Consider the following 21523-nt stretch of genomic DNA (forward strand, 5'->3'; position numbering starts at 1 on the left):
GTCTGCGTGTGCCTGCTCTCAGATAATGTATGGGCTGGCATTTGGCCGCCATGTGTGCAGTCTTTTATCGCTTTAAGATAACATATGCCTTTTAGTGGGCGCGTTTATCCAAACTTTACAGTTACACGGGTGCATACATGGTCGGGGCACGGCTCGTCCCGTCGGGAATCAAACCCCTGGCAGTGTCGTGTTAAAGGTGCACTCTGCAAAATTGCTGAGGACATTAAAAAAAAAAAAGCGTGGAATAAGCACGTCATCTGTCAGTGTCATGAGAACCACGGAGGCGGCGTGCTTATTCCGCATTTCTGCCATTAAGTCCAAAAGGTCCTCATTTCAATTTTGCATAACGCACCTTTAAAAGAAACATGTGAGTTTGTTAAAATATTGGCTTACGTCACTGCTTTGCAATAAAAAGCCATACAGAGTCACTCACCCACATCAGTCGCATTTTAAATGTTGACAGTTTCAGCTTTGGTCTCGGCTCCCATGTGCAAAACAGAAGTCTCTGCTTTATGTTTGCCTCCAAAGTGTACCTCAACTTTGTGTTTTTACATTACTCCCTGATGTCGGGTCTATTTATTCCGGTTTAAAAAGATACCCCAGTAAGTCAGAGGATGCCACATTCTCTTCTTCAGTATCGATCTCCTCTTGCTGCTTAGCGACGCCGGGCTAAACAGCCTCTAGCAACGGATCCGGCTTGTTTTGTTTACCTTCTCAGCGCAGCACGATTTGGACCAGCGGGATCGTGTCTTATGTTGTGTATCCTGTTTTATATTCAAATTAAGGCTAAAATTGAATGTATTTCCAAACAAAGAGATGCCTGCAACTTTTTTTCTTTTTTTTTTTTTTTGCAAGCTTTTGAAATATCTTTCATCCTTCTCCATGTTTGACATGGATGTTTGCTTCCTGAAACACTCGAAATTCAAAATGCGACTGCAGGAGCGACTTGATATGGCTTAATGTCCGGGTCAGCGTTTTAGCAAAATTGCATATTCCTTTATTTGCCATTGAACTATACCAGATCACCAGTGTTAACAAATTAGGACTCTTTTATTTGAAATTGTTCACCTTTTACACACTGACAGGTAATATACACAAGCCTTTGTGGTCCCTCTGGCCCAAGACATGGTCAGTGAAAATGTGTGCTGGACATCAACTAGGATGGCTTATGGTGGATGGCAATCTCACACACACACACACACACACACACATTCATACACACATACATACACTCACAAATGCGCATACACCCAAACATACAGACAAATGCCAACCCTCAGGCACACATGTGGACGAGTACACACACAAACACACTGCACACTCATGCAAAAGCACCCGTGGGACACCCTTTCTCACACACACACACACACACACAGACACAGACACATACAATTATGAGAGAGACAAAAACAACCGCACAAACACCCATTATGCAAGAGATAATACGACACGTACTCTAACCATCTAACACAGTTTAGCCATCTAATGTAGACATCAACAGAGGAGGGGCTTAAAGTGCATACAGGAACAGGAGGGCCTTGCTCACTCTTTTTTTTTTAAAATCAGTAACAGCCTTTTACACTATGAGTGATGGTAACCTCCACTAAAGCAATGATCTTAGTGCCACACTGTGTCTTTACAAATAGCATATCCCTACCGTTATTTATAGCTCAAACTGTGCCTTGCATCACATATTAATGACACTGCATAGTTCACGGGTTAGTCTTATACATTATTGCGGTACATTATAGGTCCAGGTCCAGGGGTCCGGGCGTGAGCCGTGGGCGAGAGAATGGCACAGAAAGCGTGTGGGCTATAAATGCATAGCCCGGGTTTTCACTGGGACGAAGGTCACGGGGGATAAATCCGTCTCGGTCAGGCGCCGACGGCAGTTCGGTTCAGCTTCAAACTGGTGGATCGGCGCTCTGGAGCCGTAACGATATTCCAGACGAGGAGAGGAGAGGATTGGGACTGGTCCGGTAATGGACTGGGACGAGTGTGTGACGTGTTTCCCAGATGCATAGAAGGAGCGACGTGACTCCTTGGCCCGGCGCGGGGTGAAGCACGAGGTTGGTCCATTGGCGGGAGGCCTTCACGGCCCCGGATCAGAGGCGTCAGTAGGGCGCGAATAGGACTTGTGGGTGGGAGGTCCTGACAGGCCCGGGGGCGGGGCGGAGCAGCGCAGCGGGGAGAGTCTGAGTCTGGAAGAGGGCGGCGTTCGGGGTGGGGTTGGCGGCCGCGGTGGAGCGGAGGGAGAACGAGTTGCCCATGGCGACTGCAGCTGCCGCCACCGCCGCCAAGTGACTCGGTATAATCTGAGCCGTCAGAGGCTGGCATCGGTCCTTAGCCAGGGCCAACTTCACCTGCCAGGGAGAGAGAGAGACAATAAAAGAAAAAAAAATGAGAAAATAACAGAATAGGAGAAAATAATTTTTTTTACAAAGTGACAAGGACCTCCCAGATAAGAGCTGTCTCCAGGGAGTTAGAGAAAGTGGAATTCATTTCATGGGGAAACATAGCTGATGTGTGTAGAATGATGTTTTTTCTGTTTTGTGTTTGGTTTTTGGAGGAAACAAAGACGGCATGAAAAAAAAAAAAAAGAAAGAAAAAAAAAAAAAAAAACCCTCAACACCAAACAGACTAATAGGCTAAAAAGGTCACCAAAGTTATCTGACTTAATCTTCTGTATCAGTAATGGAAAAGTTACGGTCTCACAGCATCAGGATGGCAGCAATTGTCACGGGTTATCAATCACTGACTCAGGCATCGCAACCCCATGGGAAGCATTCTTTACTCTCCACTCATCAAAGAAGCTCCTCTCCGTTAACTCAGTCAATGATGGGTTTCAGAAAAAGTCATTTCCCCCATACTGTTAACCCGTACGCCTCGTCTCGGCAAACAGTGGGTGTGATGAATGCCGTTTTGCCGGAGCAGAGATGGAAAAAGCCAGCGCCTCTGCCATCTTTCCCACATTGAATCCACACGGCTCCTCCATGCATTCGACCACACCTGTGCCATACGGCGTTCGGGAATAAATCTCCGCATTTGTTTTAACCTGCCCGGAGCACGACATTGTGCTGCGGTGGTTTTGCCGCACAGGACGACGAACACCAGAAATTTCAAACAATGTCAGGAAACTATTCAAGACTTAACCGCCTGAACCGTCCTGATGCGGTAAATCCAGCCTTCGAGGTGCTCCACGCAGGTTAAAGCAGACATTTGTAATGATCTGTAAACAGTATCCGACTCGGGTCTGCATTCCACCTCTATCATGCTGCTTCAGACTAGCTCCGGTTACACTTCATGCCTTTTTTCTCAATAAAACATCAAGTTTTAAAACCGAATCCCATGGCTCCCTGCCACTGTGTTTCAATAAAAAGCGGGGCAGAAGGTGAGCCAGTCATAAAAGTTGACATTTTATTGAAATAAGTGCTATTGGGTGGATTGAATGTGACTGGTCAAAGTAGAGGCCCCAATCAGACGAGGGCTGTATTCTTGACAGATAAGCAAAAAAAAAAAAAAAAACTTGAATCTGACAAATTCTGGCATGCAGTTTCCTCTGAGGTTCTCTCCCATGCAAAGAGAGAAAGGCAGAGCGGTGTGTGTTGACGCTAAACACAGACCTACGCTTTTTTATTTGACCTGCAAACTGAGGCAACTGGCAGGGGCTGTAATAGGAGAATAACAATGAACACACAGTTTTAGATAGCAACAACAAATAGCGTGTCTTTATTCACGGGTTGATATGTCTATCTGCCAAAATGTGATTAAAACTGAGTCACTGCGATTGCTGTGTCTACACCGCCACTTCTGATATGGACATGATAAGCTGGCCGAGGCGTAAAAATGACTCACCGGCTGCTGCTTTGTTTGGCCTTTTTGCGGTTTGCTGTAGGGACTGTATTTGGGTTTGGCTGGTTTACCTGCCGCTCTGTCTTTATGACGCCGGCTGCTGATGTGCTGAAAAGGACAAAGACAAAAATGGAAAGCTTTCAAATGAAGTGCAGATGTTTCACTGGTTTTATTGCTGTTCATGTATAGAGTAGTTAAAGCTGCAATATGTGAGTTTCTTTCTTTTTTTTTTTTTTCAACAGAAACCTGGATCCTCGGTGACGCCTTGTGTCTTAGACCCTAATTTGGTAAAGATTTGCCAGCCAGTGGAGGACTGTGTTAAATATGACTGCTCCCCAAAAATGAGATCATTCAATCCTCCTGATGAGCTCCACAAAGCAAAGTGTCTAACACCATCCCCTTTTACTGCTGGCTAATACTTGCTTTTGCTTTTTTCATGTATTCTTTGGACTGATCCACTTTATTTATTTAGTTACTTTTGTTTAATTTGTCTGCAGATATACATCTCTCTTAGTGCTGAGAGGTAGATTATGAAGCTATGTACTCTTGTTCCTGTGCAATATCTGGACAAACTGTTGCTGTAACACATGAATTTCTGAATTTGGGGTCGATAAAGTGCATCTCGCTCTCTCCCTCTCTATCTATCTATCTATCTATCTATCTATCTATCTATCTATCTATCTATCTATCTTATAATGCTTGCAAAATGGAAGTCTGACCTGATGGTGGCGATAGAGGAAAAGGTCATGAGGTCACCAAGACCAACAGGAGCAAATTTGAAGGTTCAAATAAATGTTGCAGAGCTATAAATAAATAGGATAAATTATACAATATGCAACTTTTTTTTTTTTTTTTTTTTTTTTTTCTTTAACAGAAACCTGGATCCTCGGTGACGCCTTGTGTCTTAGTCCGTAATTTGGTAAAGATTTGCAAGCCAATGGAGGACTGTGTTAAATACGACTTCTCCCTAAAAATGAGATCATTCAATCCTCCTGATCAGCTCCACAAAGCAAAGTGTCTAACACCATCCCCTTTTACTGCTGGCTAATACTTGCTTTTGCTTTTTTCATGTATTCTTTGGACTGATCCACTTTATTTATTTTGTTACTTTTGTTTAATTTGTCTGCAGATATACATCTCTCCTAGTGCTGAGAGGTAGATTATGTAGCTATGTGCTCTTGTTCCTGTGCAATATCTGGACAAACTGTTGCTGTAACACATGAATTTCTGAATTTGGGGTCGATCAAGTGCATCTCGCTCTCTCCCTCTCTATCTATCTATCTATCTATCTATCTATCTCATAATGCTTGCAAAATGGAAGTCTGGTCTGATGGTGGCGCTAGAGGAAAAGGTCATGAGGTCACCCAGACCAACAGGAGCAAATTTGAAGGTTCAAATAAATGTTGCATAAATAGGGTAAATTATACAATATGCAACTTTTTTTTTTTTTTTTTTTTTTTTTTTTTTAACAGAAACCTGGATCCTCGGTGACGCCTTGTGTCTTAGTCCCTAATCTGGTAAAACAGTTTTGCCAGCCAGTGGAGGACTGTGTTAAATACGACTGCTCCCCAAAAATGAGATCATTCAATCCTCCTGATCTACTCCACAATGCAAAGTCAATAAATCCCTCAATCCCCTTGTACCTGAAAATGTGTTTTTACTGATGCTGGGGTCGAGTTCATTGATGGATTTCCTGGTGAAACAGCCTGAAACAGGGCGAGGTTTAACACAGAGGGACGTCTTTTCAAGTGTAAACCAATTATTGATCAGTTTGTGGGGAAAAAATGTGGTGTTTTAATTGGCTGAAATGTTTCTTTACACCTGCTGATTCAGCATGACATCAACACTGAACATGCATTATTTTCCACTGTTGTTAAATATGTGGATGTTCTGTCATGGCGAATCATTTTTCAGGGACATGGAAATGAATATCAGCGTTGTTTTTCTTTTTTCTTTTTTTTTACTGCTTTTTTTTCTCGGCTTTACACGCTGCAGCGGCCTCGGGCGAAAACGCGGCACGACACCTCATCAAAATGACTGACAGGTGCTGAGGCAGGAACTTGGCCGAGGGACGAGCGGGGACTGACGGTGCACTTCCTGTCTCAAGGTGAAACTCTCCATATTGTGGCGTTAAAGGGTTTAATTCCCACCGGAGCCTCCTGTGGCGAACGTGAATACAATTAGAGTACCTCAGGACACCTTAAGGTACATTTAAAGTCAAAATCCAAACCTCAGTCGTCCTATTGATGTCTGGCACCTATACACCGACCGCTGATTTAATGCAAAACTCTTTGAATGGCATATTCAGAGACTAATGTCGAACTTTGAGAATACAAAGCATTCAGTGTAACTACACACCAACAGTGAAAGACAGTTTTTTGTGTTTTCAGCCGAATTTGGAGAGTCCTTTGCGGTGGATTTAACAATAACACGTTTCCTGCGGTTTCAGGGTTGACTCGAGCCGGAGCTGAAATTTGTCATACTGGATTCTTTTCACCGAGAGTCGTGGCTGTTCAAAAGTGCTCCGAAAACGTCTCCGCATGAAAAATTCATACAAAGGCCTGTCTATTTTCGGCGAGAAATCTCAAGGTTAGATCAGACAAAACCAACTCGTTTTAAAGCCCTGTAGATGAAATTCAGCCGTGATGGGATGATCACCGAGTACAAGAGGGGGAAAAAATAAAACAGTAACCCTAAAGCCGCAGCTACGATGGCGTATCCAACGTTTTGTACCGCAGATTTGAGCCAAGTCACAGCGAGATGTCCGCTGTACTGACAGAAGTTTAATTGGAACAGAGCAGAAAGCCGGAGCCAGAAACCTGGGAAGCAGGCGGTTTGGGGGTAAAATTTAGGAAAAACAAATCCTCTGTTCCAGGCCCCAAACCCTAAAACTGTGGTATTTATACTGCAATAGAAACCTTCTATTTAAGTTGATAAAATCCAATAAAATCCAAGATTACAACTGTATTAAGTGGTATTCACATTGCTGATGTGATACTAAACCACCGTTGCTGTGTCTCTCCCATATTCTCTATTTTTTCCACATTTTCAGTCAAATTCAACGTGCTTTACTGTAATCAAATTTGAGAATAATATCGGCAAAACTCAATTTATGTGTGTTTGTGTGTCTGTCTCACCTGTTTTAGCTGAGTCTCTGAGTTGACATGCACATCACACGTCTCACAGTGAAACGTTTTGTTCTGCAGGCCCGTGGACGATTTGGAGGGCGCGGCCAGTTTGCTCTTGACTCCCGGCCGCGGGAAGGACTTGATGGAGCCGACGCCGCTCCTGGCCTCGAGCATCGTCTTGTGCTTTGTACCTGCGAGTCAGAACAGGCGGTGCGGTCAGAGAGCGAACTCTGACCCTGCGGCGGTCCCTGAAGGCAACATGAGATCAGCGGTATGCAAAGTCAGACTGTTTGTCCTCCTTCTGGAAGTGGCAGCTGCCAGTGTGAAATGTTCGCCGGGTGTAATTCAAACCCCGTAAAACGACCTCGTTTAGGGTTAGGAGTTGAAAGCTGCACTAAACTCTGCTTCCTTTAATGTGAAAGTATTTGACCCTTTTGTCTGTCATGTTGTCCGTCATGTCCAACACGGGATGTAAAAGCAAAACACGGCCGGGTTTAATGATGCTGGAGAGTAACAGCCACATAACAACCCCCTAGCCCTCTGATCTGGACTCGGGCTGCAAGGTGGTAAAAAAAAAATCATTCTGGAATTATTTTGAAAGATATCTTTAACGCAATATATTTCACGATTATAGTCGGAACAACAGCTTTTGCATCATAATTTTCATTTCAATCTCTGTAACACCACGATGCTTCATTTATAATGCTGCTTGTCGCATGTTTTTTTCTCTTGCAATGTCGTATTTCATTGGGTCATATTGCAATTTTGATCATATTTTGATTTGTTGTTCAATTGCTCCGATTATTTATTTATTTATTTATTTTTACATTTTAAGGCTCCTATAAAAACCACCAGCAAATCAAAAATGTGAAAAAAATATGTCAATTTGTTTTGTTAAATCTGGCATTTCAAAAAGACAAAGAAAGAAAGAAAGAAAGAAAAAAAGGAAGAAAGAAAGAAAGATATGTAAACACACATTAATGCTGGCACATCATATCTCAGGGAAGCTGTACCATATGGACAATATGAACTATATGAGCTGTGCTGTATGAAAAACTGGAGCATTCCAGCCACACTTAAGCTTATAAAAAGAGAGAGAGGGAAAAAAAAAACCCTATTCATGGAAAAGGAGTGGGGAATTCAAGGATTCTGACAGGCACAGATATATGAGAAGCAAGCGGGTGAATGCTGCACGAAACTGCATTCAACTCAACAGCAAAAAAAAAACAAAAACAACAACCTTTGAACACTGACAGGGGCATGTATTCGTCATGGAAACCATTCAGACCAATCGTGTGAAGGTCATGACAAAGTGATTGAATCTGATAAGGAAAACTGTAGGAACGCAGAACATTACAACCTCATTTACGTCTGCGGGCCCTTTTTTGTCTTCTGTGCAAAAAGCTCTGCTGCAATCACGACCGACACTGAAAATCAATTGATGGACACAGAGCTTCGCTGCAATTGCTCCTCGCCTCCAAGAGCAGTAAACCCCCTCCACAGAAACCCATTAAAGGGTCAGCGCCCGGGCTCGCGACTGCACGGGGTCGTAGCAGAAATGTCGGCGCGCGTCCCTTACCGCTGTTGTGAGCCTCCAGCTGTGACGCCGAGTTGACAGCCACTTTGCAGAGCGAGCAGTAGAGGAGACGCCGAGCCTTTTCCTCCTCTGTTTCCGCGTCCGTCTCCGCTTCGGGTTCAGCCTCGGGCTCCATGTCTGCTTCTGACTGCGAGCTGATCTTTGACGCCCCGTCCTCCCCTCCAGCAGCTGAGGTAGTCTCCGGGGCCGCCGGGGCCGCCGTGGTGCTCTGGGCCGGCGCTGCTGGGGCCAGGGGTGCCAGCGCCGGCGTCTTAGGGGCTGCCAAGGATGCCAGGGGTGATGCCAGTCTGAGCACAGGGGAGAGCGGGAGGGGTGCCGCGCCAGGGACGCCATCTGCAAGGGCAACAGATGCACTTAGGCGCTGGGAATGACAAGCCTCCATCTATCATTTTGGGCAAAAATGTATTATTCATGTTATGTTGTTCTACCAAAAGGTCTTTACATGTGGCAGTGTCTTTGAATTTTTAATAGCTCTGTAGTCAAGACCACCTCAGCCAACAGTACAGTCAATTCCAAGAGCAGGGGCCTGATTAACAAAGCCTTCCTCAGAAGAAACAATGGAAATTATTATAATCTAGGAAACAGTTGTGATACATTTCATTTACTTTCTTGTTAACCCCTCTCCTGTCTTTAAAATCCCTCCGTGAAAAGCTAAGCCTCTGATTTCATATTCAGACAAGCCAAGCTTTAGCCAAATCTTTTCATATACCATCTCATTTACTTAACCATCATTTGGATTTGTAGTCTAATACATCAAACAAGTTTTGTGCTCCCTGTTAGACAGCATTAGTATTTACAAACATACCTATTTTAACCAATGAACCTTTAAAGTGATTCATGTTCAATAACCATAATTAACTCAGGCCATGCTCTGAGAGGTTTGTCGGTAAGAAAGTTCAATAAATCCCTAAGAAACCAGACTGTTATTTAGAGAGTATTCAGGAACTGCACTTAAGAGTCTCCTGGAGAGCTCTCTAAAATTTCTCTTCCTGTAATTTCTTGGGATCTAGCTGAAAAACAGAATATCTTTGTGAAACTGGGTAGATTTTCGGGTCTAAAGGTCAACAAGGGACATCATCAAGGCTGAGCCCAGAGCGAATCAAGTCACATTCAAGACCAAGAACAAAACATACAAAAAATAAATAAATAAATGAATAATAAAAACAGCCTCAATAATTGCTGAAGAATGATGAAAAGACACAAATATCAGTCTGCATCCACAGCGTCCAGCTAATTAAAACAGGAATTTGACAAATGCATGCTTAGACATTTGTGAAGAGTTGGATAAAGTGGGATGTTTATGCAAGTGAAATCCCTTAAATCATTTGTAATGCTGGAGAGAAAATAAAACAAACTAGAAAATACTTGACAATAACCCAGTCTGTGTCATTTTGGATGGAGAGAAGCTAAATCAACATCTAACAGTGGCTATAGTCATATAGTTGGTTAATTCACTATATGCCGTGTGATGTATGGGAATTATGAGTTTGAGATACAAATTCAGTGTCAAAGCTTTCTGCTGCGTCGGCTTAGCTTGTCACAGAACACAACATTTAGTCCGCTGTCAGAGTCTAAACGTGGAGACAAATTAAAACGTTCCAAATGCAGCGTCTAAAATATCTGTCTGATCTTTCGGGAGGAAAGACAGCCAGGGATCAATATAACTGACCCGCAGAAAAACAGCAAGAGTCGTTGCATAGAATATAGTGGACTGCTCCCACTTTTTTACGAAAATGAAATTTTGCCTTGGCGGCACCCCCCTGATCGATGCCGGCGCCTCTAAGTTCTTCATACTTCAGTGTCACGAAATGAAGATCGGCCGGGCAGGAGAGCAAATCAATAGTAAATTATGTCATGCTATTCTGGTGAGCCATTATGTATGGTTCTTATTTATCCCGGCGCGGGCGTCAGGGATGGCACGGTGAAACTGATAGAAGTTAGATCGTCGCCGCGTTCGCATCTATCAGGGGTTTTTGAAAACATGTCCGACCTCGGGCGAGAGAAAGGGCTCGGAGGCTCTTATCTGTCACGGCTGCAGGTGGAGCAACGCATCCTGTGCTAAAGAAGAAAAAGTAGAAACACAGACTATTTCTATTCTGAAAGCTCTCCGTTTAGTATTCTGCGGCGTCTATTATACGCGGTTACGTGAACATTTGCAGTGACGGCGGTCCAGGAATTGAACTTGATTCTATTGTCACTCTCGCAGAACGACCTTCTGCACGAGAGCGTGAGCTAAACGCTGAAAATGTAAAATGTAAATGCACGCATTATGTAAGAGAGGGTGTCTTTTTTTGTATTTCAGTACTTAGGAGTGCTCGATCCATTAACCCCTGAATGTTATACGAAATAGCTCTGTGCTGCACTTATGGGCTTGTTCTGATATTTTCCTCTTACAGCTGACTGGCTCTCGACGATGAAAATTGCAGCCTTTTCATGAAACTTACCGCATGTGCCGAATGCAAATCTTTCATTTCTGTGTAACTAGCAACAGCAGGTGGTAGATAGATGTACCAGATAGAAAAAAAAACAGGATATTTGTATTGAAATGTAGTGAAGCAAACATAAAAGCAGGCTTGGGTCTAAAAGCTCTGTGCATTTTGGAATAATATGAAATTGCTCAATTGGTTTTCCACAAAACAAGACTGTGTTCTAAGGATGTGGCTTTTTTTTTTTTTTTTTTTTTGAATGACTTTGATATTTTCTGACAGTATGCTTACACGTGGAAGCGAACCAAACTCAATGTAAAGGACAGCCATTATGTCTTGATGAGTAACAGGGCGCACTCGTTAAAGAGCTCCTGATCAGGCGGTGACTCGCCGGCAGGGTGGAGTTAGGGATCTTTAATACATACAGGCCCCGGTGGCTGCCTGCCTGCTCTGAATCACCAGAGAAAACGCAGCCAACAACCAAAACAGAAATCCACATGGAGGACAAACAATCTGACGTGTAAGCTCCCTGTGAGTCAGCGGCCAAATGTATTAAAAGAAATATTTAAACTCGTGTACGCCTGCTTTCTCTTATCTCCTCAGCTGTTCCGACGCAAGGGCGCACATTTCCAACAAGCGAAGCGCTGACAGCAAAGTCGCGGGGATGTTCAAGGTTGATTTTGCTGTTTCATTTGGGTGCACAGCATATACATTAGGCGTGATTTTTTATTTTATTTTTTTTTCCCAAATGGGTAAAGTTATGCGATATCTAAACTAGATTTGCTACGCCACGCTAAATTAAGCCACGTTTGGTGGCGGTGGTGCTCCTCTGCGCCTTCGATCTGTCATTTTCAAAGGTGGGTTTGTCTTTCCACAGCTATTTATACACTCAATTACGGCAGTGCAGTCCGCCCTTGCCAGAGTCCGTCTGTCACATGACTGGGAGGGGAGCAGGCGACCTTAAACAAGGGCGCCTATCGATTACTGCGGGCCGGCATGGCGGGTCTAATTCACCTCTGCCTATATATCTGTGCGTTTGGGGCGGCTCTCTGGGCTGATTTAGAGAAGCATGTCTGCACGCCTGGCACGAAAGAAAGGCTGTTATTACGGACTATTAGACCTAACCACATGAAGGGAGCATTCATCTAGAGGCCGTGGGCTCCAACCTGAAAAGGGGGAACCGTAACTTCTGCACCAGTGGCGCGTAATTTATGTTCTGTTTAATTTATGTTGGTGCAGATTAAAGTGCAGGCAGGAAGCAGAGGCAAATCTGCAGGATCTTTCCCACACCTCGAACACGGCCACATTTACAGCAGGATCACTGCAGCCTGATTTCAAACAATGGACAGATGATTGCTTGGTTTCTTTCTCCCAGAAAAGGCATTTTGATCACGTATCAGCAGAGGCAAATATAATTCAACACTAATGACTAATGATTAACTAGTCATGATGATAACACCGTCCAAGTTCCTCTATTAAAATTGGAAATTAAATGCATGCTTTACTTCACAAGCCGCATACTGTTGAGGCAAATAAACTGCAAGGAATAAGCATACAACACATATATCAATTTTAGCAGGGATTTTGGCAGCAATCAGGTGTTATCCAACCTCGCAATTTCTTTGAAACAACGGCCACCATTAATCCCACATGACTTTATTTTGCCATGTCCCATCAAGCCGAAGCCATTACCACGAGAGCAAATAATTAATCAGTGATCTATTTATAATGCGGCTGACCTTGTCACTTCTGATGAATAATGTTGATGCCAAGAGCAAGCGGCAGCGACCTCTTTGCTACCTGCAATTAACAGCCACCTACTCCCGGTTCACGCTCGTGTGCCAGGCATCAAAACAACCTGCAATCACAGCGGCTCACTCGCTCGATCACAACGTGCTCACCAGAGACCAAAGGCTGTCATCACACCTGCTTCTCTGGGCAGCTTTTCAACGGCCAGACTGAGACTGAGACCGTCTCCAGAAAAGTTACAGGGGGAGGTTTGATGTGTGTGCACGTGTGGACCTGGGAGTGTTTGTCAGTGTGTGTGTGCACTGCGAAAACGCAAAATCTTACCAAGATTATTTGTCTTATTTCAAGTCAAAAATGTCTTATTTCTAGTCAAAATATCTCATTATACTTAAAATTTGCTTGAAACAAGTGAAAATTTGCTCATTTCATTGACAAAATTTGCCAGTGGAAAAAGTGAAAATTCACTTGAAATAAGTGAAAATTAGCTAGAAACAAGAAACAAATTTTGCCAATGAAACAAGCAAATTTTCACTTGAAACAAGAGACAATTGTCTAAAAACAAGTTACTTCTGAGGTGATCGTGTCTTATTTTAAGTGTAATGAGATATTTTGACAAGTAATAAGACATTTTTGACTTGAAATAAGAGAAATAATCTTGGTAAGACCAGCCACCGGCTAAATCCTGGTGAACCTGTGCCTGGCGGTGGTGCGGTGGTGAGCTCCCAAAATCTGTTGAACCGCAATACAAGCCTTTATTTTTGTCTTAAGTGCATGCATTTTAATTTATATCCAATTACTTTTTCGCAAAAAAAAAGCCTGAGCTGAGTTTGCACAGTTACAGAGTTACAGAGTCTGTGCACTTCTGTGAGGTTTGCGGGAATGTTCACAGACTCAAGAAAAATGACTGACAACAGACGAAGCTGGAGTTTGAAAGAACATGATGATGGAAAAAAAAATAGTGAAAGATATCAGGCACAAATGTCAGCACGTGCCTCCAGAACACAGGAGGGATGCACATCCTGAAATATGACACTAAATCTGCGAAACCCCAAACTAACAATTAGGATCGAGGCAAAGCTGCTCACACACACACACACACACACACACACACACACACACAAACACACACACCTTCGCACCAGCACTCCAACGTGCTTAGCCTTGTGATCTTCGCTTCGCTCGGCCCTGATTGGTTGTTATTAAAAGAACGAGACATGAGAGCAGAAAAACCCACCTCTGAGGAATCACATGAAAGAGCCTTGTAGTTGTAGAGCGTGCACTTTTGTTCGATGGACACTGATGCGTATTACGTAATTTATACCACCTTTCAAGCTCGCAGTGTGGAATGCTGTTTCTCCTTGGAGAAAGACTGAGCAAGTTCACGTTTTCAGAGAGCTGCCACAAACTGAATATAGGTAGAACCAGCTGCAGAATGGCCATTTTATTAATAGGAAAACATGTTTGATTTGTTAAACTAGATGCGAGATGGTGGCCAAGCTTCGTTCAAATCCTCAGAGTTGTGCTTTATATCGCAGCCAAGATGCCATACATGCCCTGCTGAATCACTTTTGGACTCTTTTCCATTTGATATGATACTGCCGCCATGAAAAATGTCAGTCTGAATGGTGTGTTTTTACAGTATATATCAGAGATCGAGGAGTTTCATCACCTACAGCACAAAAGGCAGCGGTGAGGAGCACTGCAGTGCCTTTGCAGTGACAAAATATTCCTGTATCCTGGTAATAATCCCGTATAATGGAGAAAAAAACACGAGCTGGAGGGAGAAGGAGTAAAGTTTCGTCTCTGTTCTCGTTTCAAGGCCCGGGCAGCGAGGCCTTCTCATGTTAATCCATGCATGTATTTGCCCTTGCGTCGCCGCGCGCCCATCAACCATAATGTCATTACGGAGCCATTTGCCGTTGGAAGGGCAGGTGATTAAAGTGTACTTTGGCTGGCCTAGGACACCCTCCACTGTGGGAAGCCTCCCGTAATCCATATCCCCAGTCACTGTGACCTAACTGGCTCTGCAAGGCCCAGTTAAGAACTCAATCCCCTCTCATTAATGGAGGTAATGACTGTGATCAATCTAAAGTTGGTGCGGGTGAATGGGGGCCGACAGCAATGCGGGAGGGAGAAAGAGAGAGAGATTGAGGGGGGAAGAACGGAAGGGAGAGAAAGGCGAGGAAAAGAAAAGAAAAGAAAAGAAAAAAGGATAAGTCTGGCGGACGGAGAGGGAAATAGACCTCCGAAGAAGGGAAAAAGTGAAATGAAAGTGGATAGGGAAGGGTAAACAAATGCTCAGGGAACGGGAGAGTGGGAGAGAGAAAATCAGTGTGTGAAATAACAAGAAAGAAAGCAGCAGCAGCAGCAGGAGGAGGAGGAGGAGGAGGAGAGGACCTGGGAAGGTGAGGGGGGGGGGAAAGAGGAGATAAAGTCAAAAGAAAGTAAGCGAGTAATGGACACAGCTAAGAGGAGAAAGTGAGAGGGTGGGAGTGGTGAATGCAACAAAGGGCAAGGGAATTAGAGCAGGACAGGTACCTCGACCCTCTCAGACAGCTGACCGTCCCTTTTTTTTTTTTTTTTTTCTCCTCCATTTGTGTACCTCGGCTTCTCCCCGACTCTCCCCGGTGATTTGCTTTGGCGATAGAGCAGAAACGCCGCTCTGAAATCCTTCCATTCTACTTAGGCTTTCAGGCAATCACAAGGCTCCCCGGAGATCTGATTACCTTTCTCAATGATGCTGGATTAAGCTCTTTAATTAAAATGATTGGGCCTCATTATATTCCGTCACAACTTAAAGGACAGAAATCCCTCAAGGCTCTTGAGTTCTGACAAATTCTATTGTACATCTCCGATTTTTTTCCATCCCCTTGTCAGTATCCGGCATTAATGAATAGGAAAAGGCCGGCGACAGACGGTTGAACGTTCAATGAATAAAAGATCGATAAGGTGAAAAATTAGCATTCACAAATAAGTGCGCCTCAATGGTTACGATTATCTTTTTTTTTTTTTTTTTTTTTGGCAGGAAACGGCTAAATTATGTTCAGATATTTTACAGCAGCAGGAGTCGTGGATCTGAATCCACGCTGATTTATCTCTTCCCAATTTCAGCCGAGAGCAAATGATCCAAACCTAATTTCTGTTGGAAAGTTTCTGCTGCCTCGCGTTCCCCATCCAAAACCCCCACAAATGAGGACATTTGCAGCTCCGTGCAGGTATGGAGCCAATCTAATCACCGACTTCATCAGGTTTCGCTGCTGCCTCTGATGTCTCCCCGTGAAGGATTTTTCCAAGCCGGCACATACGGGACCGAGGCGCACAAGCGGTTTTTGGGTGGAGGGGTGTGTGTGTTTGTGTGTGTGTGTGTGTGTGTGTGCGAGAGCAGGGGTGGGAGGGCGTTGGTGGGCGAGGGAGACCTGAGGAGGGAGACGGGGGTGTCTTGTGATGGCTGAACAAGCCTAAGCTAGCCTCCTGCCTCCCTGCAGCCCGCTCCATTGTACAGCTGCTGTCAGTGCTGGCATGGCTCCCCTGACAATCTGCTCTTTAATAGCTAATATCAGGGTACATTTCCTCGGGCACTGGACTGGAACTGAGAGATGGCGGGCTGTGCTGTGGGCATCTCTCTCTCTCTCTTTCTCTTTCCCTTGTTCTCCCTCCTCTGTCTGTCTCTCTCCTCTCTCTCTCTCTCTCTCTCTCTCTCTTTCTGGCACTGGTGTAAGGACACGCAAGCTTGACAGGCGGTCGCTGAGTCATTGGGCTAATCTATACTATCTTGCTGTGGCCAGCTGTCCATCTCTGAACACACACGAGTTCACAGATGAAGAGGAGAGGGACACGATCGCTCGGTGCATTTTTAGCGTAATCCACCCCGCGATTACACGCCGTCGCAAATAAACTCATTTACTCGCGGTCTCCGAGCTCGCGGCTCCTTCGTCTGGCGAGCGCACATCAACCCGCCACAAGCGGCAGATGGAATTACAGAATCCAATTGAAACCGTTTCATTCCGCAACGAGTTTCCTCATTTAGGTGAGTTAAACGTGTTTTCATAAAGGCCCCTCGTCCTCTCCCGCCAAAAACGGATCCCATCCGCTTTATTCTTGATTCGGCGGCGATAATTCCCGCACAGAAACCCGACATAACCCCCGAATCTCCACGCCATTTGCAAAATATGTCACCTACCTCTCACAAAAATGACTGCTGCTATGACAGTAATACCCGCTATGGATTATTAATGAAGCAATTAGTGAACTGGGGACCTTTCATTACAAAGTAGCTGCACATTGGGTGATGAAATCTGGCGTATTCCTGGGGGAAAAAAAACAAAAAAAACAGACAAGCACTCACATTACATTTGGTACCGAATGCTTTGTTGTCAGTGGTTTTAGAGCAAAACAAACCCATTGAGAGCCCACTCTGCAAAAGCAAACAGAGGTCCGCCTCCCCGCTGTTTCTTCCTCCTCTGTGTGCAGCCATTACTCTTCCCTGACCTCGGCTTTTCATTAGAGCCAGTTCTCCGCCACCGATATACCGTCAAATACTTCAGCCTTGCAGATAATGCAGCATTTACCCGCCTCTCCAATTAATTCTTCTGACATCTGAGCACATTAATATTCATTACCCAGAGCCACTTGTGACAAACCACCGCCCCCACGTACTGTAGACATGATAGCAAGATGGTGTAGAAATGTGCTGGTGTGTGTGTTTTTCTTTTTTTTTTTTTAAGACCACTGAAATGATTAATAGTCATTTGTCTGTTTGCTGAGGTGTTTGACGCTTTGCTGCTGAAGGTCTGTGGAGTCTCTCTTATTATTTTTTTTTTTTAAACCTTGTGTGAAATATACTTTACATTATTTCCTAGGCCTGAGGAAAAAAAAAACTCATCAGCAGGTATGGAGGGGATCTGGTCAAACTGTGAACTTGAAGCCTTGAAGCTGCAATAACACCAACTTAGTTATTACAGGACGTTAATAGTGTCCTGTAATAATTGCCAGTACCTTTATTTATTCATTTATTATTGCTTTTATTCTGGTAGTTGTAGCTTCTTTTTTTTTTTTTTTGTTTCTGCTGCCTTTTTATCTCTTACCATTTATCTTTCAGCATCCTCCTGTTTTCTCTCTACTGTGTTTTCAATCTTTTATTTTCCTCTTTTAACCTTATCTTGACTTGTTTGGCTTTTCTGCACAGCCTTATGTTGTTGTTTTCGCTTTCTGGTTATTCTGTTTCTCTGTTATTCTTTAAGGCACTACATAAATAAGGCTTATTATTATATTATACATTATAATGTGAGCAGCCCTCTTAAAAACCCCAGGCCAGCTCTTTTTCTCTAATATCCTGGCTAGCGTTCTACCTAAGATGTTTTCATCATATAGTCTGTTGGCTATTTTGTACTGTGTGCAAAAAGCATCCCAAGCTGGAGCCATGATGGAGGTCCACTGGTGAACTGGCTGCACAAATAAGGGCTGAATATGAGGCAACTGTAAAGATACCTCAAAAGATTGTTGTGGTTTGGCCTCAGATCCATGCAGTAGGGTTATTTGTAAAAGTGAATAGTCTGATAAGATAGATTTGTTTGAAATCGAGGTTACTGTGCCATAGGAAACTCTAGGAGATTAATCTTAAGCCCAATAATAGCCTTGTTGGTTGTTATCTGTCTGTCTTCTAGCCATTGCTATTACTAACCTAGAAACATTAGCAGGCAATTCAGATGTGTTTACAAGACAATGGTGGTTACAGCGGACAAGTTCAAGTTTATTTAGAGACCTTAATCGCTGTTTGCGGTCTCAAAGAGCTTTACAGGCCCACAGTTTAAAGAAAACAAAAGAGGACCTGACCTGAAACCTCATAGCAGGCAAGAAAAAACTCCCTCAAATAATCCCCAAAAGCCAAAAAGGGAAAAAAAGGGAAGAAATGAAATCTTGGGAAGGATCACAGAGCGAGGGAAACCCCTTCCAGGATGGCCAGAGCTGTGATTTTCGAACCAGCACGCTGCCAAAGAGCACAGAATCCACCAAAAGCGCCGGTTAGGAGGCAGAAACAGCACAGGAATTAACCCTGCCCGTTTAATTATTGTCAAGACCAAGTCACACCTTTAGAAGGGAGTTCACCTTATCTTAGCCGCCGCTGTCCAAGAGCTGTTAACCTGCAATGAGGCTGCCACAGGGCACGTTAAATCAAATGAAAGCCTTGTATTTGTAACAGTAAAGCTGTAATGTAATGTAATATAAACAATGGAGCTCTTCCAACGGTCAGCACACAGCTCTATGAAATGATCATACATGTGTGTGTGTGTGTGTGTGTGTGTGTGTGTGTACCACTGCACTTTAGTAACTCTGTGGGATGAGAGACAGCCTGCCATAAAGGCTTTACAGCTCCAATAACATAAAGACAGTAAATGACCACATGGTGAAACACATGAAATTAGAGGCTTCATTCTCTCCTCTTTCATCGCTCGCATGATGAATTTGATACTTTTCATGAGACTTTTTTCCCTCATGTGTTGTACATTTGGCTGATGGTCACTTAATGCTCATTTCTTACCTAGGTCTTGTAAAAAAAAAAAAAAAAAAAAGACACTTTTCAACTTATTTTTTTAACAACCTTATTAAAAATATGCAATAATTATGACCCGAATCCCACAGGCTGCAGATTGAATTCCTTGCACACAGCCTCGCAGGTAATTGACATGGTCGGCTGAACTGTTCGCTGGCAGTGTTTGCACCCCGAGCTGTCTTTTAGTAAGTGTGAATAGGTACTGTATCCAGCAATGAGAACCCAAAAAAAAAAAAAAAAAAAAAAAAAAAAAAATAGGTCACGGTATGAGCTCTAGAAATGTGCTCCTAATTTTAATACTTGTGGAACATTGGACGAACACTTGGGTAGAGGCAGAATTAATCCCAGAGACCGATGGCTCAATATGTTTCCAATTCTTTTAAAAACTTCTATTCTTATGGTGAGAGGGGAAGACTTTCATTGGGCCAATAGCATGACATAATAACAGGCGGCTTAAAGAATAATTTAGTGGATTGGACGGGGACGACAAAGGCCTCTCGGCGGTGGTTTTGGATTTCCAACGCGGCTCTCTTCCGCAGAAACCGGCGCGAAACGGCGTGGATAAATCAGTTAAGATAATCTGCATCTGGTTCTTGTCTCGCTCTGAAAGCCGTAGCTAGTTTTATTTACTTTTCAATCATTTTTTTTTTTTTTTTTTTTTCAAGCAGCAGCCCCTCTGAGATTAGGAAGTGTTTTCAACAGACACCTGGCCAAGATCACCAGATTTCAACAGACATCTGTCCAAGAAAGCCGCGCCGTGATGAATGGCCCATAAAGTTGCACACAAACAATGCACCGGAGCAAAAAAAAAATGTAATTAAAAGTGGCATAAGAGATAAATCCAAAGTTAAAAATTCATTATAAGGGTGCTGGAGTGGCAGTTGCTCGTTCTGGCAGGTGTCTAAAATTATAACAACAAAGGCTGTGTTTTTGCGGGGAGTCTGCAACAGGCAGTAGAGAGACCAACCTTTCCTGTCGGTGCCGTTGGGGACCTGCGCAGTGTTGATGCCCCTGGCAGTCTCCTGGTTGGTGGTTTCCTTGGTGACCACTGAGCCTTTGAGCTTACTTTTCGGCGCATCCAGGGCTTTTAGCTTCTTGGCATGTTTGGTCCCCTTGTAGTGGGCCAAGGCCTGGCTCTGTGAGGAGAACAAATAACAGGCTCAATTTAAAGCGGGAGAAGCAGCTAAACCGAGGGGCCAGAGTCAAAAAAAAAAAAAAAAAAAAAATGAAAACTAGACGAGCACAGTCGGTAAACGACACAGACTAAACATAATTAGCAATGGACAGCTGATCCGCCTTGCAGTCTAGCTGAGTGTCAGCCTTTGAAGAGTTTTGTTTCAGTAGCCACCAGCTGAAAAAAAAAGAAAGACTTCTTCTCTTACACACTGATTAATTACACAAAATTAAAATAAATTACAGCACAGAGTAAATGTAACTAGAATCCACACTTTTCCCACACTGGCTTCTCTATATTATAGATATATTGTGCAAATAAATAAATAAAAAAAAAGTTATTTGTTGATTTGTAAAGGTATGTATTTGCGCAAGCAGCATTTTGGAAACCAAGCATTTATTTTTCTAAGGCCTTGCTCAGCCTTATGAGACGCGGATAATAAGCCAATGCTCATGATGAAACAACAAAGAAACGGTTTTGCAATAATTTCTTCCTCCTTTTATTAAAAAATTCATACGCGCAATCCCCCCGCAATTGGAATATGTGACCTTTGATGTTTAATGTATGAGCGCGCGCGCGCGGGTGTTTAAAGTCCGAACACGTAGCGCCACCAAGACTCACCTTCACAACAGATTTACCCAGGCACAGAGCGGGGACATATGCTAAGACTTTGAGCTGTCCTTGTTTACCTCCGCACACTTCCTCACACACTTTGCCTGTGGCAGGAAGGAAGGCATCAGGAGGGACGCAATTGCCTCTTGGAATAAATAATTGTGCCAACCACACATCCCCAGAAGACATTTGTAAGAATCTGCATTTATGCGCCGTAGCGGGGGTTTTCGCTAAAGACCGCTGGGACAAAGAGACCATTCTAGTTGGTATTCTCCACGTTATTAGATAAACACCGTCTCTATTCCTTTTTGGTTCCTCGTGTAAATCACAGTGTTTATTGCCTAAGCACCGGACAGCCTGTTGTGATTGTGTGAAAATGAGCTCATGGCTTTGTAATCCCAGATCTCGGTATAATCTCAATAACAGTAACTGTCA

The 21523-nt window shown here is 43.6% G+C and overlaps 1 protein-coding gene across 4 annotated transcripts in view; it reads right to left on the reverse strand.

Moving 5' to 3' along the window:
• Positions 1-1051: 1051 nt before the first annotated feature.
• The window catches only part of znf385d (zinc finger protein 385D), a 64088-nt gene continuing 43616 nt past the window's right edge, over positions 1052-21523 (reverse strand). For all 4 annotated transcript variants that reach the window (XM_030073244.1, XM_030073242.1, XM_030073246.1 and 1 more), the window contains 5 exons: positions 20270-20438; positions 8560-8910; positions 6990-7171; positions 3856-3960; positions 1052-2363 (listed from right to left, as the gene is read on the reverse strand). In XM_030073244.1, the coding sequence (XP_029929104.1) occupies positions 2115-2363; positions 3856-3960; positions 6990-7171; positions 8560-8910; positions 20270-20438 (1056 nt within the window). In that variant the 3' untranslated portion in view covers positions 1052-2114. The remainder of the gene's footprint in view (positions 2364-3855; positions 3961-6989; positions 7172-8559; positions 8911-20269; positions 20439-21523) is intronic.

This window comes from Myripristis murdjan, chromosome 16, assembly GCF_902150065.1.
Source record: "Myripristis murdjan chromosome 16, fMyrMur1.1, whole genome shotgun sequence".
NCBI lineage: Eukaryota > Metazoa > Chordata > Actinopteri > Holocentriformes > Holocentridae > Myripristis > Myripristis murdjan.